The 19636-nt window shown below is 38.3% G+C and overlaps 1 protein-coding gene across 1 annotated transcript in view; it reads left to right on the top strand.

The window, feature by feature from the left end:
* The window catches only part of PXDN (peroxidasin homolog (Drosophila)), a 222611-nt gene extending 203315 nt beyond the window's left edge, over positions 1–19296 (top strand). Inside the window, exons 18-23 of the mRNA XM_006863963.1 lie at positions 948–1082; positions 1683–1891; positions 8249–8369; positions 8811–8943; positions 16429–16542; positions 19177–19296. Of these exons, the coding sequence (XP_006864025.1) occupies positions 948–1082; positions 1683–1891; positions 8249–8369; positions 8811–8943; positions 16429–16542; positions 19177–19296 (832 nt within the window). The remainder of the gene's footprint in view (positions 1–947; positions 1083–1682; positions 1892–8248; positions 8370–8810; positions 8944–16428; positions 16543–19176) is intronic.
* The last annotated feature ends 340 nt before the right edge of the window (positions 19297–19636 follow it).

Genomic DNA, 19636 nt, shown 5'->3' with positions numbered 1-19636 from the left:
ATATCATTTTCAAAGCTGTAATCTTTATGGGATTCGACTGCCACATTTTTCTCCTGCAGAGCAACTGGTGGGTTTGAACTGCTGACCTTTTAGTTAGCAGCCTTGTGCTTTGACCACTACACCAGCAGGGATCTTTTTTGTTCATATATTGGTGGTGGTGGTGGTGTGCCACTGAGTTGGTTCCAGCTCATAGCGAGCCTGTATAGGAATTCCAAGGCTGTAAATCTTTACAGGAGCAAAATGTCTCATCTTTCTTCTGTGGAACAACTAGTAGACTCAAGCTACTGACCTGTTACCATCCCAGCTATTGTGAAAAAAGGTTGGAAGACTACTGGTAGTGTTGTGAATTGCCATCAATTGGTTCTGACTCATAGTGACCCTGTATAGTGTTTTTGAGGAATGTCTGATGGGGTTTGAACTGTTGACCTTGTTGCTAGAAGTCCAGTGCTTATCCTACAGTGCCTCCCCAGGGCTCCTTGGAAGGCTTTGTGAAGTGCTGGTACGAAGTGTGGTTGTTCTGAGGAGTAACCAAAAAAATGTGGTTTTAATTTTCTTCCTTAATTTTCTCAACTTATAGTAAGTATATATTATATTATACACACATATATGTGGTGCTGTAGAATAAGCATTGAAGTGGTAACTGCAAAGTTCAAACCCACCAGCTGCTCTCAGAAACCCTATACAGGGTTGCTATGAGCAGGAACCACAACAACACAATGACATGCATATATAAACAAACAAATCAGAAGATAGGAAAAAAATCTTTAAAGTTCAGTGAATAGATAATTTAAAGAAAAACAGATGAATTTTCTTTGAGAGATAAAGGTCTCATATAATGTAAATTAGCAAGAAAAACAATGCCTTTCTTTTACGCTTTGATTTTCATTGGCTATAGCTCTATCATGTAGATATTAAGATTTCTTTTTTGGTTTTGTTTGATTTTGTAGATTATATGGCTCACCATTAAATATAGATTTATTTCCTGCCCTCATGGTGGAAGATTTGATTCCTGGTAGCCGATTGGGGCCCACACTAATGTGCCTGCTAAGTACACAGTTTAAACGCTTGCGAGACGGGGACAGGTAAACACAAATGCAATAGAGAAGACAATCTATTCTTGAACTTTTCTTTTGGGAATTTCAGAGGAACAAGTATAAGGAAAATGCCGTATCCTCTTAGTATGTTTGTGAACATCTCTTTAACTGTTTTGAGCTTCTGTTGCCACAACATTTAGAACTTTCATATAATAAGAATGGTTTTGTTTTTGAAAACTTTTTGGACAATTTAAATGGTTAAACTATTGTAGGAGTTTAAATTCAGTTTTATTTTAATGCTATCAGTTTAGTTTAAGGTATTGCAAAGGCAGGTAGATGGCTGGCCTTGTCTAATAACAATGCCAATAAGTATTTAATGCATGTCATGAATACATATATGTAAAAAAAAATTTTTTTTTTAAGCTGGCTATTTACTTTAGTTGTTAATTAGGTTAGTCCTTTGCTGTTTTCAGTCCAGAGATTTGTTTCTATATGTATGTATGTGTGTATAGGAAATACGAGCAATGTTTGAATGGTTTCTAGATTGTTGGTAAAACTTAGTAGAGAAGTATTTTTAATTCAGCTACTTCTGGACTTTGAGTCTTCTTATTGCTAATCTGATTCTGTTTCTATTTTGGGGAATTGCAGGTTATGGTATGAAAACCTTGGGGTATTTTCCCCTGCTCAGTTAACACAAATTAAGCAAACATCCCTGGCCAGGATACTATGTGACAATTCTGACAACATCACCCGTGTACAAAAGGATGTGTTTAGAGTGGCAGAGTTCCCACATGGATATAGTAGTTGTGATGAAATTCCCAAAGTTGATTTAAGGATGTGGCAGGATTGCTGTGAAGGTTTGTATTTTAAAATATACATTGCTTTTGAATTTTTGTGGTTTGGTTTTGATTTTGTCAGATTTGGGGAATTATTTTTTGGAAAAAAATAAAGAATATATATCTATATATTCTGGCTCATAGTGACCCTCTGTAGGGTTTCCGAGGCTGTAAATCTTTACGGGAGCAGGAAACCTCATCTTTCTCCTCAGGAGCCATTGGTGGATTCGAACTGCTAACCTTGTGGATAGCAGCACAATTTGTAATCAACTGTGCTACTAGGGAGTCCTGGTATGTCGCTGTGGGTTAATGCGCCAGATTGCAAAGCCATTTGAACTGCAAGGTTGGCAGTTCAAGCTCACCAGCTACTCCTCAGAAACCCTATACAGGGTTGCTCTGGGTCGGAACCAACTTGACGGCACTTAACAACAACAGCAACATGTTACTAGGACTAGCTCTATCTCTAGCTACGTGTTTTTGTTGTTGTTAAGTGCTGTTGAGGCGGTTCTGACCTATAGTGAGCCTGGATAGGTTTCCCTAAGAGCAGCTGGTGAGCTTGAACTGCTGACCTCGCAGTTCAAACCGACTTTGCAATCCAGTACCATTGTATGTATATATACATATAGTGAGTTTGAATAGCCAACCAACCTTGTGATTCAGTCAACCTTTTGGTCCAGTGCTTACCCTACAGTGCCACTATATATATATATTCATTTATGCATTTTTTTGCTTGTACAATTCCATGACATTAATCATGCTGTAAAACCACCACTATCCATAAATTCCTAATGAGTGCTAATAAACTTGCAAATATTATAATAAGAAAAATTAGGTGTAAAATATTCAGCTATTGGGGATTTTTTAAATTATGGTATGTCCTTGTTGAGGGAAAATTTTTTTTTTAATGGAGACAAAACAATTAAAATCATGATTCTGAGAATTTTTAATGGCATATAACATAAATGTTAAGTAAAAGAAGTAGGCAACAAAAAAAGTATGATCTCAGATTTTCTTTAAAAGTGAATACAGTGAAACCAGCACTGTAAAAGGAAAAGGAAAATGTCTTCCACTAAAAGAGAGCAATAGAAAAATGGTAAGTTGAACCCTGTCAAAAGCAGAAAGCTTGTAAGACCAGAAATGAACAAGACAGTCCTTTCAAGTTCTGGCTCTCACAGGTTTTACTGAGTGTTTGTAAAATATGGGTTGTATTGACCTATTTATCCACAAATAAAAGTTTTAAAAACAAATTAAAGAACATATCAATTTTAAAAGATGTTCTTTTTAAAAAGTTTTGACTGAATTTCTAAATGTCTCTATGCATATCGATAATCAGAGAAAAACATTATCAAATACGTTCTAAAGAAGTAAAACATACCATGGAGATTCGGGGAGGTCTCAATGTTTTGAGCTGGGAAACTTTGGTGTACAGAGTGCTTTACCAATACAGTGAATTCATATACATTTTTATTATATGCTGCAGTCCACGTTACTCATTGAGGGAGCCCTCAGCCGTCACTATAGGTCAGAACCAACTCTGCAGCACTTGCTTTGGGAGGCACTTCTTTCATCAGTAGAGTCCCTAACCACACTATTAATGAACAATTAATTAATTAATTAAATGTTTAATTAACAACACTTGCTTTGGGAGCAGCTTGTTTTATCAGTAGAGTCCCTAAGGTGGTGCAAATGGCTAATGCCTTTAGCTGCTAATATAAAGTTGGCGGTTCAGGTATACCTAGAAGTTCCTCGGAAGAAAGGCCTGGTGATCTACTTCCTAAGAATAGTCATTGAAAAAGTACAGAGCACAAGTCATGGGTCACCATGAATTGAAGGTGAATTGATGGTAACAAGTTTGATTGTTTTAAACAGCATCCTGTTTTGTGTGGTTACTGTAGTTATATTTTCAGTTTCTACTTGCACTTCTAATTTGAATGTGATTTTGGCTTTATTCAACTGTGATGACAGATCCATAGGATACATTTGGAAGATACTTTTATAACACATTTCTATAACCTTGCTGCTATTTTGTGGGTAAGAAAAATGAAGTCAAGGAACATGAACTTAACTCATCTAGCCACTGATGGCTCCTGGGAGAGATGGAACTAGGCTGTGCTCTGCAAGTTCCTAATCCAATTTTGTAGTGTTGTTGTTGTTAAGTACCATGGAGTCGGTTCTGAGTGTAGTGGAAAAATTAATAGTTTAAGAAAAACATGAATTTCGGAATTACTGTCTCCTCCATTTTTTATTTCCAGAAGCAATAGTTATGGTCAATCTGATAGTTAATTATAAAATAGTTTAAATCTAGGCTGAAATATTGGAGCTGTATTTTGACAACTTTGCATGCATGTGTGTGTGTTTTAAGCAAAATGTGATATGCCGTGTTGTTGTTGTTCTAATGTGCAATCGAGTTGGTACCGACTCATAGTGACACTATGCACACCAGAATGAAACACTGCCTGGTCCTGGGCCAACCTCACAATTGTTGCTACGCTTGAGCCCACTGATACTGCCACTTTACCAACTCATCTTGCTCTGGGGGTCTTCCTCTTTTTCTCTGACCTTCCACCTTACCAAACATGATATCCTTCTCCAGCAACTGGTCCCTCCTAACAATATGTCCGAAGTATGAGAGAGGAAGTTTGGCCATCCTGGCCTCCAAGATGCACTCTGGCTGCACTTCTTCCAATACAGATCTGTTGATTATTTTGGCAGCCCATGGTACTTTCAGTATTCTCCACCAACACCATAACTCAAAAGCATCAATTCTTCTATGGTCTTCCTTATTTATTTACTGTCCAGCTTTCACATGCATATGAGGTTATTGAAAATGGCTTGGGTCAGGTGCACCTTAGTCCTCAAGCTGACATCTTTGCTCTTCAACACTTTAAAAAGGTCTTGTGCAACAGATTTGCCTAATGCAGTACATGATTTGATTTCTTGACTGCTGTTTCCGTGAGTGTTGATAGTTGATCCAAGAAGAATGAAGTCCATGACAACTTCAATCTTTTCTCCATTGATAAGAATGTTGTTTATTGGTCCAGTGGTGAGGATTTTTGTTTTCTTTACACTGAGATTCAGTCTGAAGGCTGACGTGCAATAGAGTAGACTAATTTAAGTAAAAATTAAAATTGTCCTCAAATTGTGAAATTTAGGTACTTGAAGTTATTTTTAACATAGTTTCTTCCAGCTACATCTATACTGCTATAATGCAGGTATAGCCCAGAGCTGACAAAGCTAAAAATGCTTCATACGCTTTATCTACTTTATTTGAGTACAAAAGCCATATCTTAGTAGATACAGATAGAAAAAAAAGAGTTAAGGTTTGCTACAACCAAATGTTGATTGCTATTTATTTTTCAATTCAACTTTTTAAAAAAAAGACTCATTGAAAGCAAACTTTCTTGAGTCATAACTCTTAATCATTTTAGTTTTTAGTTTGATTTTAAAAAATATTAGACTAATTGTGATACATGTGTATATAACAAACATAAGAGGTGATTTCTGGGTAGGTTTTTTTTTTTTCTTTTGACCAAAGTTATGGATTATAATTTTAGGCAGATTGATAAAATAAGAGAAGAATGCTGATAGACCACACACACACACCAATTTTGGAGTGATTTCAAAGTTAAAGGAGAGTTGCAAGAATAGTACTAAGGAAAAATAAAATAATGATAGTAAAAACTTGTGAAATTCATTCATATTTATCAATTGTTAACATTTTATCATATATACTTTATTACTTGCCATTCTCTCTATATATGCATATAACTTGTTTCATAATACATTGCATTTTTTGTTCTTAAGCTGTTTGAGAAAGTTGCAGACAACATTCTATATTTACTTCCTAAACAATTGATTTTAATGGATATGCTCAAAATTTGGAAATTTAGAACGGATAAAATTTTGTTATCGAAATTGCATCTTATTCAGAGTTTACCAATTGTCCCAATAATTGTTCTGTTTGTATCATTTTATGTCCTTCAGGATTTCTTCTAGAATCATGAATTAGATATCATTCACGTGCATCTCTTTAGTCTTGCATCTGGAGAAGTTTCTCAGTTTTACTTTCTTTATCTTTTTCATAGCGGTTCTCTCAACTTGGATTTGTCTTATTTTTTTGTCATGATTAAAGTCATGGTGTGCATTTTTGGCAGGAACACAATATGAACACTGCTTTGCCCTTCGCATTGAATCATGTCAGGAAGCACGTGATGTCATTTAGTGCCATTATTGGTGCTATTAGGATTACTTGATTAAAATGAGATGTGAGTGTTTGATGCACACACACACAAAATAGTTTTCTATCTCTGATAACAGGGAAATGAATGTTATCAGAGTTAGACAAATGAACATGTCTTCTTTTTTAAAGTGAACTCATATTACAACCCTATAATGCATCTGGACTAGATTATTTTAAAATCTCATTGAAACTGGCTCTGTTTCCTAAGAATAATGGGATGCTTGTAATATGGATTTCGGCTTTTGAACTCTGGCTATTCTGTGCTGTTATGGAATGATCCTAAGGCATTTAATGGGTTTCATGAGTTTATATTGTGAATATATCAGTCTTCATTAGCCTCAACTTTAGGAAGTAGTATGTGAAAAATACACTGTTAGATTCCAGGAAGGCAATGTGTTTATAGCCTAGGAATGTAGGATATGTGAATTCCTAGTGGCGCCTGCACAGATGTGATTTCATCTGTGCTTCATAGTGAGTGGAGGCAACTGGCACTAACATTCCTGGCAGAGAAAGAGGTTAAAGTCCCCATGTGGTAACATTTCAGCAGAAGCTCTTGGGTCTGGAACCATTGCCAACAGTGAAGCAGTCATTCACTCTTGTACCTGTTGTTTGGATTGCTACCTCCACCTGCCTTGTTCTCACACATTGGAGCCTCTGCATTAGTTACATTTATCATTCCACAGGTCCCCTTTCCCTAAATTCTTACTTAGCCATACATGGTCTGGGATGGAATTTTTTAAGCTGAGATATTTCGGAAGTATGTAAGTTCTAGTTTAACATCAAAGTAGATGTTAGGGACGCCCTCGAAGGAGTATGTGTAGTAAAATAGAGAAGCAGCAAAAAACAAAACAAAAGGAAGAAGACCCCAATGGGATGGATTGACACAGTGGCTGCAGAAACGAATTCAAGTCACAACAATCATGAGGCTGATGCAGGATGGGGGCAGCGTTTCTTTCTGCTGTATTTAGGATTGCTCTGAGTTGGAACTGACTCAGTGGTACCTAACAACAACAACCAGAGGACTAGTGTATTGCAGGAAGAGGGCGGGGCTGTGAAGAAGAAGAGCTCCTGTTGATTGGTTTTGATTTATATCCTAAGGAACCACTTAAGGAACACTGATGTTTTTCAATTTTATCTCAGGTGATTGGTGAGTAAAATATCCTGAAACAGATCCAGCATTCTAGTGGAATCATCAGCTTCTTTATGCGAACTAAATGGAGCTATAGGTCTTAACACAAAAGACCACAATAGCTGATTCCTTATGTTCCAACTATAATCAAGACAAAACTACATCAGAAAAATGATTACAACCTACTCATGTAGGCTTTCTCTTCTTGTGGAATTACTATGCCAGTCCCTTCAGGAGACTTAGGAATTTTGGAAATGTCAATACTTGACCTTTGAACTCATACCCTAGGCACTGAGGTACCAGATCATTTTGTTCAGTAATGTGAAGACAGGGTCCAGGGGAACACAGCATTTCCATTTGAGGGCATCAGGAAGGAACTTTCAGGTGAGTCTGGAAAGTGAAGATGAGTTATCCAGAAAGGGAAAAAAGTATAGGCACACCTGTTCGTCCCAAGAACAAGACATGGAAGTATGATGTGATATATGTGGAAAGTACATGATACAGTTTTACCAGAGCACAATGGTTAAGTGGGCGGAGATGGAATAAGACTCCCCAAGTGAACCAAGTCAGATCACAGAAGGCTGAAGTGCTTGGATCAACATTATGTCTGTAATGGGAAACCATTTAAGGCTTTCAAACCATAGAATGGTGAGTGTGTTTGGATGACTGTGTAAAGGATGTATTTGAGTAGGGTCATCTGCAGGCAGGCAGATCAGTTAGGAGGCTGTTGAAGAAGTAGACATGAGAGAGAAGGAAAGCTTGAATCAGAGATAGAGGTGATAGCTAGAAATAAGGAGAGAGATAAAAAGACAGGTTCTTTAGTGTAATGTGTCTAGGAGAGTAAGAATGTATCCATTCAGTTCCTTCATCCATTGCCTGTACGTAAAAATACCACAATTTATGCCATAAGTGTGCCATAAAGACTGTTAATACTTAGAAGGATGCACTTAATTTGTCCTACAATTAGAATCATCAACAGCTAATATACCCCTTTATGCTTTCATTTTAGACTGTAGGACTAGGGGACAATTTAATGTCTTTTCATATCATTTCCGAGGCAAACGGTCTCTTGAATTCAGCTACCAGGAAGATAAGCCTACAAAGAAAACAAGACAACGAAAAATATTGAGGTATGATTATAAACATGAGCAAAATTTTGTATATAGAGTGGATTTCCTACAGCCCTAGAAATAAAAGTCTCCAACAGCACCAAAGGTTTCATCAATAGCGCTATTTGTATTGTTGGTCATTGAGCTGATTTCGAGAGCAGATTTCTGTTGCCCCAAGTCCTCCTCCTGACAAGCAGTGGACACAGGATAGTATTATTGGTGGTGACATAGTCTTGTAGCCTGTGCCCTCTCTTGCATGCCCCACAGGGGCTGATAGCACATCCTCCATCAAGCTCAGAATCAAGAATCTATCTATTCCAGTAGGCATAAGGGTTCACCATTTAAGAAACTTTGCATTTTCCTTTGAGCTCAGAAGGCAGGGTTTGAATTTGTATAAATGACACCACTTTTCACCTTTGGAAATTATATTTTGTTGCTCCCCCTTTTTATCCCCCCTTACAGGGTTGTAAAGCACAATAAATATTTCAATAATACCGCTACAGCCTCCTATGAGCATTCAAACATACCAGGGACAAATGACTTCAAAGAATTTGTTCTGGAAATGCAAAAGACCATTACGGACCTCAGAAAACAGGTAACAGGAAGTATAAGTCCCTCTGACTTTGTATCCACAGTCATCATCTTCGATATCGTAAATCCTTTGTATTTCATAAACAACTTTTTATTTATTAGGTGATTCTGAAGGTGTAAACTCTGTCCCTACGCTTCATAATCATTTTCAGTCCTTCAAACTCCATGGTCTAGAATCTCTACCAAAGAGTATTTTTGTTTGCTTTGCTCTTCTTTTTAGTTTTGTTTGCAACTGAATTACATGGAACTGTCATCCCCAGGCTCTTGTAGCCTACCTGGGTCACTGAAGTGGTGGAGCACCTGAGTGCTGCACAAGCTGCTGTTGCTGGCAGCAGGGTTACCAACCCTGTGACAATTGTAGGAGATGCAGTCCATCTGCATATAAGAAACATTGATATCATATACCATTGTTGTTGTTGTTAAGTGCCATCGAGTCGGGTCCGACCCATAGCGACCCTGTACAGGGTTTCCGAGGGTGTAAATCTTTACGGGAGTAGAAAGCCTCATCTTTCTCCCGCGGAGCGGCTGGTAGTTTCGAACCGCTGACCTTAAGGTTCGCAGCCCGATTCGTAACCACTACGCTATATATAAATGATATGCAGTTATATGTTTTGTGACAGTCTCACACACACCACCACCTTATTTTCATGCCAAGAGTCCTGTGGGTTAATACGACAGACTACAAAGCCATTTGAACTGCAAGGTCGGTGGTTCAAGCTCACTAGGTGCTCTTTGGAAACCCTATATACAGGGTTGCTATGGGTCGGACCCGACTCGACGGCACTTAACAACAATAATTATGCCAATCTTTTGTTTGTTTCTTTGTTTACATGTTGATGACTTCATTTTCTACTTCTAATCACAAATATGATGTGTAGAAGAAACAAGGGTCCTTTTATAGACCTGTGCTTGCAAGCATGTGACTAATGTGACTTAATGATTGTTGATCACAGATACTGACACTAATAAGAAATAAATAAACTGTGAAATAGGCAGACCTAGCATAGACTAAGGAGTTCTGGTGTGGCGCTATGGAAAAATGCTATCGACTGCAACGTCGGATTGATCTGCAAGGTTGGTGGTTCAAGCTCACCAGCCACTTCTTGGAAACCCTATACTGGATCACTATGAGTCAGATCTGACTCAACGGCAGTAAAACAGCAGCAGCAACAACATAGCCTAATGGTTTGCTTGAGATGATCTGGTAAGCTTTTCACATTCAACTGCTGAGCTAATGTACTATAATTATCAACTTAATTTAATAAAAACAAATACACAGTCTCAATTCCTCCTTTTCTGATTAACAAGGGACTTTCAAACTCGGTCCATGACTTCTTGACCATGACCCATACTTTCAATATGGAGTTATGCTCAAAAGTAACATTTTGGACTCTTTATGCACATAGCAGGAGCTTAAAGAAAATGAACAGAATTAATTAATTTGCCTGTAAAATGGGAGGACAAGTGAATGAAGCAGACATCCACTTTTAGAAATGGCTTACTGCACAATATATGCATGGCCACACAATGCCACAACTGTATTAGTTAATTTATCATTTCTGTGTGTTGTACGTGAGGGCGCATTGTCTACATGGGCATGTTATTTGTGAAAATATGTGGTAAACCTCGTAAGTGTGTGTTCAGGGTTTGGATATTTTATGAGCTTTCAAATGTTTTAATTTGAATATCTGAACTACTTCAGTAGTACTTCATGACTACTTCTTGACTCATCTGTTTTCCACTTTGAATTCTTTGTTGATACTGTCTTTTCATTAATAGAAGGCATGCTGAATCAAGGAGCATTTATAAAATTTTGTTAGGAATATGAATTTTGATCTATAGTATATGGTTCACTTCTGGATGTTGGGGGCTAGATTTAATGTGGGACCACCACATGTTACTTTAAAATCTGGGGATAAAATTGTGTGGGACTTGGCAGGTAGGATCAAGAACACACTTACATCCCTCTGGACTCCGCACCACTGTCTAAACCCCTTGAAAGTACATTTAAAGAGCCTAACAGTGCATTATTTGAGGGAACGTGGAATCATCTCAAGTAAGGCAACTTACAAATAATGCAAATGATGCAGAGGAACCCAGAAATACATTTACGAAGTGTAGCTCTCAATTAAAAAGCCAAAAGAAGCAAGAGTATTGCAAAATCACAAATCCAGAATGAATCACCTTGCCCGTTTCTTCTATTTTAAAAAGGTATATGAGTGCATGGGCCCTTTGGGTAGCTGCATGCACTGTCAGTGGGAAAATATCTACCCAATAAGTCCCAGAGGAGAATAACGTAGGTGGGCACTCTATGTCTTGTGGGTCGTGAAAGTGTTAAATAATTGTTCCTTCAGAGTGATAGTAGATATTTTGAGGTGGATGCCTGATGCATTTGATCAGGTACCGCTGGATGTAAGATGACTAGTGCCTTTAGTCCACCAAGTAGAACAACAAAGATATTTTTTTTGAAATTAGGCATTTCAGAGGTTTTGCAACCAATGAATTGTCTCCTTGGTGGTGCACTTTGGTTTAAGCATTGCACTGCTAACCGCAAGGTTGGCACTTCAAACTCACCACCTGCTCCTCAGGAAAAAGATGAGACTGCTCCCATAAAAATTTACAGACTCATAAACCCTGAGGGATGGTTCTACTCTGTCTTGTAGGGTGGCAATGAGTGAGAATTGATTCATACCACACAAGAGCAGCATACTGTCTGGGGATCTTACTTCTACCTTTTCTAGTTTCAGTATTGGGTATATTAGTAAAATTAGGATTAATCACTTGGAGAGAGAAAGAAAGCTAAATAAAATGTGTGCAAGCCACTGATCTTCATATTTCTGTGAATTAACATGGTGGAATTCCTATGAGGTGTGTATATAAGTGGTAGTCATGTGGTGCTTTGGATTTTGTTTTCTGTGGCTCTGTTAATTTACAGGATTCACATCCATTAGGCTTGGAAGAGACTTTAGTTTTCTTCTAGTCTATACCCCAAAGTTTCCTCTCAGAGACACTGAGAGAAATTCCAGATTTTGCACATCTACCTCTTACATGCAGATCCGTGTTTAACCTTCTGGAGTTTTATTGTTGCTTTGTGCCATGGAGTCAATTCCTACACATAGCAATCCTGTATAACAAAGTAGAACTGCCCATAGTGTTTCCTAGGCTGTAATTTTCCCATGAGTATTTCACCAGGTCTTTTCTCCCGTGATATCATTGGTGTCCTCCAACCATCAACTTTTTGGTTAAAGCCTAGTTCTTTAACCACCATCGTGCCATGATGGCTTCTGTCAGGAATCTTAAAAATGAACTATTTCACATGTCAGCATTTCATATACTTAACACCAGTGACCATTCAGTCACTCAGCAGACTAAGTGAACACCCACAATGGGCCTGGTATTGTACAAGGTGTAACAGGTGCCAGAAAATAGATTTTCTTCTATAGTCAAGGAGTAGGGGAGGCAAACCCAAGTAGATGTTTAGAGCATTGTGATAAAGTCATGGAGGATTATATAGTAAACCGTCTGTGAGGGTGATTTCAGAGTGCCAGTGAGTTTCCAGAACACAGCACTTTCTGAACTAAATGACTCTGGAAGTTTCTTAAAGGGTTAAAGGGTGGATGGAGTTCAGTCCTCTACAAGTTGGGGCAGTTTGAGAAAAAAACAGGGAGGCAGAGAACAACATGACATGTGGTGCTATCCAGACTAGCATTCCACACTAGTGTTAATTTGTTACCTCTGCTTCTCTTTGACATCATTATTTCTTTTCCGGAAACTATGTAATATAAGCACAGTACTATGAACCTTTTTCTTGGACACATGTATCATAGAAAATAGTGGGTGTGACCAAAAATGTTGCTTGTTTTGAGAAAGACATGTGTATTATTTGTTATTTTTCAACAAATTGCAGCTCAGGACTGATGTGAGCAAAATTTACGGTCATTTCATGTTTATCTACATACAATAACATACCATACTTTGTTCATGCAGATAAATTTAAATTATTCAAATTGTCTCTGTGTTAAACACTAGATTAGAGTTTTGTTGCTCCTTTTCTCTGACTTTAAATCTAAAATTAGTCAGCCAACAGAAATTGAAATAAGTGTTTCAGATCGCTTGAGTGACTTCCGGAGAACAGAGACGGCCTGATTTGGAGTTTTTGAAGTTCTTTCTAGCTGGCTCATTCCTCTGACACTGAAGTTTCAAGGAGTCTTCCTCTTCTTCATGTTTGAGACTAGAAATGATTTAAGATAAATTGAATGTAAACTATGCTAATGAGTGACTCATATTAGAAAGATAATTTTTATTTAAAATCTGTATCTGAAGCAATTCCCAACATTAATGCCTCTTTGAGTAATTAAATATTAGCAGTATGGGCATCAGTGCAATAGAATCATTATGAAATTCAGAGATTAAGGTGATTTTTCACACCTTTCTTTAGCATAATGTTTTTCACTAGAAAAAGAATCTGCTCTTACATGTGTTTAAGACCACATATTTGTTGTTGGCAGATTATGACACATACCAAATGAAAGATATTTTCATTGAAATAGACTTGCAGGAATTTGACTTAATGGATTTGGGAGGGTGGTGGTCGTTTTGTTTTGCTTTGTTTTTTAGTTTTTTTAAGTTTATTCATGCCCCTAATGCCTATATTACAGTGTTGATGTGGGACTGTGGGATAATGCACTGGACTGCAAGGTTGCTTTGGACCAAAAGGTCGGTAGTTCAAATTCATCAGCCACTCTTCAGAAACACTATACAGAGACTCTATAAGTTGGAACTGATTTAGCATTACTTAACAACTGCAACAACAGTGCCTTTATTGGGAGAAATATGAGGCTTTCTTCTCCTGTAAAGATTTAAAACCTCAGACACCCTAGACTAGATTGCCATGAATTGGAACTGATTCCATGACACTCAACAACAACATTAAACAATTCTTATACAAAGCAGACAACTTTATCCAAAGCTGTACATGGTTTATTGTTGTTGTTAGGTGCCATCAAGTCGGTATTGACTCATAGCAGCCCTATGCACAACAGCATGAAACACTGCCTGGTCCTGGGCCAACCTCACAATTATTGCCACGATTGAACCCATTGTTGTTGCCCCTTTGCCAGTCTATCTCACTGGGGTCTTCGTCTTTTCTCTGACCCTCTACCCTACCAAACATGATATCCTTCTCCAGCGACTGGTCCCTCCTGACAATATATATGTCCAAAGTTTGAGAGATAAACTTTGGCCATCCTGGCCTCCAAGGAGCACTCTGGCTGCACTTCTTTCAACACTGATCTATTTGTTTTTTTGGCAGTCCATGGCACTTTCAGTTTTCTCCTACAACACTACAACTCAACTTCCTTATTCATTGTCCAGCTTTCACATGCATATGAGGTTATTGAAAATACCATGGCTTGGGTCAGGCACACCTTAGTCCTCAAGTTCACATCTTTGCTTGTGGTTCGCAGTCCAGTACTTATTGTATAGAGTCACCATGCTCCTTATTAGAAGAATGGGGAAATGTAAGATAAAAAAAAATGACATCCATTTCACATTTCACTTATCAATTAGGTTCAGATGCAAGTAACAGAAAACCCAAAATGGCAGTGGCTGACATGAGTGCTCACAACACATACACTAAAATTAGAACAATACAGAGAAGCTTAACATGGTCCCTGCACAAGGATAGCATGAAAATTCATGAAATGTTGTGTATTTTCTTTCAACTTAAAATAAAATTCAAATGAAAGTAAAAAAGAAACAAAAACACTGGTTGAAAGGAAATGGATATTTCTTTGTATCTCACTAAGTCTAGAGTTGGATGGTCCAAGGCCTTTGTGGCCCTCCACAGTGTCAGAGACCCAGGCTGTGCTTCTAGCTTATGGATCTATTATTGTGTGAGGTCTCTCGAAGTTCACTTCCAAGCCAAGGGATGGGGGATCATTTTTCTGTAAAAATGTATAGCATCATTCACAGGCTCTACAAAATTCTCAACTTAAAATTTAGCCTGATATATTTGGTCAAACATTGAATTAACTCACCCCTAATGCCTGGAACTGCATTCATCACTGGAACTGCAGTTGCCTTGGCAGGGCCAGACAAAATTATTTCATTGGCCTTATATTAACCATGGACTTCTGGTGTGGCATGGTGGATCAGCACTGGACTGCAAACCACCAGATCAGCAGTTCAAACCCACCTGCTGCTCCTCAGATACCCTGTACAGGGTCTCTATGAATTGGAACCGACTTCACTGTACTTAATAACAGTATGGCCCATAGGCCAGGCATTCCCCATCCCTGTCTTAGCCCAGGAATTTTCCAACTATTACCACCTTGTCAGCAGTTCCCCATAGCAGCAGGGAGAGAAAGGGTAAGAAAAAGGCATACTCCCTCCCTAGGAGCCACTTCAAAGAAAGTGCATCTTTGCTCACACCACATTGGTCAAAACCTAGTCACATGACTATCAAAAAGGTTGGGAAAGAAAGTCTTTATTCAGGAATGCCATATTTCCAGATTATTAAAAATGAGCAGTTTTATTACTACAAAAAATTTTAAAAAGACTTTATATTGGGGATTCTGAGTCTATCAATAATCATGCATTCATTTGAAAATAAAAGTGTAGAAAGTTTTTATTATCTAATTGGTTCATTGGTTCATGCTCTCTGTCCTGTGAGAAATTTTTGTTTGCAAATGTTTTTTGTTTTGCTCTTCTTTAAATAACTGCTAACCATACTTTAAAGAGCCATGCTGGCATATAAGCACTCAGCTGCTAACTAAAAGATTAGTGGTTCAAACCCACTAGCATCTCCACAGAAAAAATTTGGCCGTCAGCTCCTGTAAATCTTACATCCTAGGAAACCCTATGGGGGAGTTTTCCTCTGTCATTTATGGTTGCTGTGACTTGTAATTGACTCAGCGACGAACAACAACAACCATATTTAAAGTATATATACTTCTGACATCAGATAAGACAGTGGACAGGTAATCTTTTCAAGAAGCCCTGGGAAAAACTATCACCTGTCCAATACGTAAATTTGCAACTCCATAAAAGTTCTTTAGAATAAATCACCCCAAACCATGCTATTTTAAGGCATTATTTCAAGCAAAAAACATACATAATACAAGTATGTTGTTGGTATTAAGTGACATTGAGTTGGTTCCAACTCACAGTTACCCTGTAGAGTGTTTCCGAGGAGAGGCTGGTGGGTTTGAACCACTAACTTTGTGATTAGCAGTCCAATGCTTATCCAACAATGACACATCTACGTATTTAAATTGTAATAAATTTATATGCAACAAAGCATTTGTCTTTTCAGCATTTTTCGCAAGCTAAGTTCAGTGACAATTATGCCTCTCCTCATCAACAATTACCATGACCCATTTAGAAAGTTTCACATCACTCTTAAAAGAAGCTGTAGGTGTTAAAGTTTGAATCTGCAGTGACCACTGAATGCTTTTGCTTTGCTGTATTTTGTGTTGCTTTGTTGCAGATTAAGAAACTTGAATTCCGGCTCAACAAAACTGAATGCACTGATGCAACAGGTCAATCCCATACAAACAATGCAAAATGGAAAAAGGACTCATGCACTGTTTGTGAATGCAAAGTGAGTATGAATATCTGTTTTCCCAATCTCAGTTACATTCAGAAAGGCCAAGAGATGTAGCTGCTGAGCTAATTAAAGAGTAAATAAGTTCCATGGTGAGTTTGTCCAAATTTCAGAACTATGCCTCCTCCCACTTACCATTTCTGACCTCCCACCCCATCTTTCATACAATAGAACCAAGTCCAACCAGCTCCTACTTCCCTAATGCCAGAGGAAAACATTAGAAAATGCAGAGTCTTTGCATAAATGTGTCCTTCAGAGAAAGTTCAGCACGCACCCACTGTAAGCAGGGTGTGCTGGACTTAGCCCACAAATATAGTGTGCTTTGCTTCCCAGCCCCACACTTTGGTAAGTTAAAGTATGTGGGAGAATTTACACTGTGAAAACCTTAAAAGCATTAACTAAGGGCTTCCCTCACAACTCCCTCCCTCAGAGAACAGGTATGTAAACATATACCTGCACATCCCATGATTTGTCAGTCGGGGTGGAGGAAGGAAGTGTTTATAAAGATAAGGAAGACTTGGTACCTGGTGGGCAGTGTATGGTCTTTGAGAGAAATCCGATTTACAAAGAAAATTAATGAGCACTTCTGAGCTGAAACAGTATGCCTACAAAATTCATTCTTTTTTGTCATTGTTCATTTGTTTATGCCCTAACTTGTTCTAGAAAAAATTGTAGAAACCATTAAGTTGTCGCATTTTTGTGACCTACATGGTCATGGCTATTACTCTGCTTTGTAGGTGAGGAATCTGAGGCTCACAGATGTTAAGTGACTGGAGTTGTGACTATACATCGAGAACAGAGTTTTTATACTAGGGTTGCTCAGTATGTTGTGTAGGTTATGCACAAGGTGCCTGGGCCAGGGGGCAGTGGACTGAAATCTACCCTGTACTGTTCTTGTACACTAGATTTGGTCTTCCCAAATGGGAGGACTGGATAGGACCTGGACTTAACCTCATGCCTTGTAACCTTCCATCCCAAGATCAGTGAGCATATAAAGAGATGCCAGATAACAGCAAATGGAAACGTGCCCATAAAGGGATCTGTGAATTAACAAAGTTCGTTAGTGACCCTTTTGGACTAAGGCATACTGAAGGACTTCCACATGAGAATATAGAAGTTAGTCTTGAGGAAAAGAGAGAAAGAAAGAAGACTCTCTAAAGGTGTTCATTTGTGAGCAGGATCAGATAGAGGGAAACAACAGAGGTCCTATACATGGGAAACTGCTCAGTCACAAGTAGGTATATGGTGTGATGAGGGCTGACCATGTGTAGATGGTTCTGGCACCAACCTAGACTGGTGAAAAGTGTTAGGAAAATAGCCAGTCTTTGGACTCAAGCCTTCAATGTAGGAGTAGATTGCCCAATAAGGTATACAAGGGCATAGTAGGATAAGCACTGGACTGCTAATCTCAGGGTCACCAGTTCAAACCCACCAACTGCTCCTCAGGAGAAACAGCAGGCTTTTTTGCTCCAGTATAGATTTACAGCTTTGGGAACACCGTACAGGGTCGCTGGAGTCCTGGCGTGGCGCTGCAGGCTAATGCAGTGGACTGCAAGGTCGGTTTGAACTGTAATATCGGTGGTTCAAGCTCAACAGCCGTTCCTCAGATACAGGGTCATTATGAGTCAGAACCTATTTGATGGTACTTAATAACTACGGGGTCACTATGAGCCAGAATTAGTCGATGGCAGTGTTTTTTTTATTTTTTTATTTGTGTTTAGTTGGTAATCTGCACTGAATAATTTCACGTGGATTTTGCCACATCTTTGGTGTAGTATTCACTACAGATTAATGCCCCATCAGGCTTTGTAAATTTGAAGAGATTTCAATAATTTAGGAAGGTACAGTGGGATCAAGAGACAGATGCCAGCCATACCTAGAAGCAGAATCTTTGGTGTACTAAAAAAAATTAGAAATTGTTCATTACATATTAGTAGGTAAGCCTGTGCTTATTGGGCAGTCTTCCCCTACTCCCCAGTGCCAGTATAGGAAATGCAGATCTGGCCTCTTGTCCCATGGGATAATGGGATGAATTTATTCCCATGCTACTGGGGGTTGTGTTCATCTGGGAAGAACAGTGTAGAACAGAATAGAGTTGTGTTGGTTTTCACTTAGTGTCTACTACTCTTCCTCCTTACCATGGACACCCAGAAACACCACCTGTCATTATCCAGTTGCAGGTGAGGAGGGTACCAACCCTGATAGATGCGATAGCTCCTCAGTGTTGAGAAAAAGATAGGAGCAGCTTGTAGTAAATGATGGGGAAGGGGAGCCTTGTAGGAAGAAGTATGTGTGTCTATGTGTTTCAACATTCAACTCTTATGTATTTCTTAGATTTTATCTTTATGCATGAGGGTATTATCAAAAATTTCATTTTTCTATGTACTTTTTTGAAGCCCCCCCCCCCATGTATCAATCCAGTTATCTGCATTATTATTGGTGATCCTTAACAAATAGTTTTGAAATCAGGAACGAGACTAAGTCCCGTATTACAAAATCTGCAAAAAGAGATAACATTTGCAAAAGTGATCAAAGCAGTACAAAATACTGAATTGGAAATCAATGTGAAGGGCTGTGTGTGAAAGAAATTATTAAAGGAAATGACATGTTTGTGAACAATTTCTTTCACAGGATGGGCAGATTACTTGTTTTGTGGAATCTTGTCAGCCAGCAGATTGTCCAGCTCCAGTGAAAATTGAAGGAGCATGTTGTCCAGTCTGCTTAAAACATTCTATGGGAAAGAAACCTTAGGTTCTTTTGCAAGTTCCTAGGAGTTTCTCTGCTCAGTCATCTTGAGATCAGGTAACTGCAAACTGAAAAGAAACATCAAGAACTCAAGACATTTCATGACAACATTCAACTGGTGCTGTTACAGAATATAACGCAGGATGCTTTCTACAGAGTGTTCACAAGGAAGGAAATAACTGCAAATATCGGGGAAGGAAAATAGATAAATGTTCTAACTTCATGTTAGATTTCTCAGGTTTTTATTTAATATTTTTTTAAATGAAAATAAAAATCGGTGCTACTATTAAATTGCATAGTTAAATCATTTAGGCTCCTAAACTGATTTCAACTAATAGCACCATTT

Source organism: Chrysochloris asiatica, unplaced genomic scaffold (genome assembly GCF_000296735.1).
Source record: "Chrysochloris asiatica unplaced genomic scaffold, ChrAsi1.0 scaffold00058, whole genome shotgun sequence".
In the NCBI taxonomy this organism is placed as follows: Eukaryota; Metazoa; Chordata; class Mammalia; order Afrosoricida; family Chrysochloridae; genus Chrysochloris; species Chrysochloris asiatica.
This window is presented reverse-complemented; position numbering and strand designations above follow the sequence as displayed.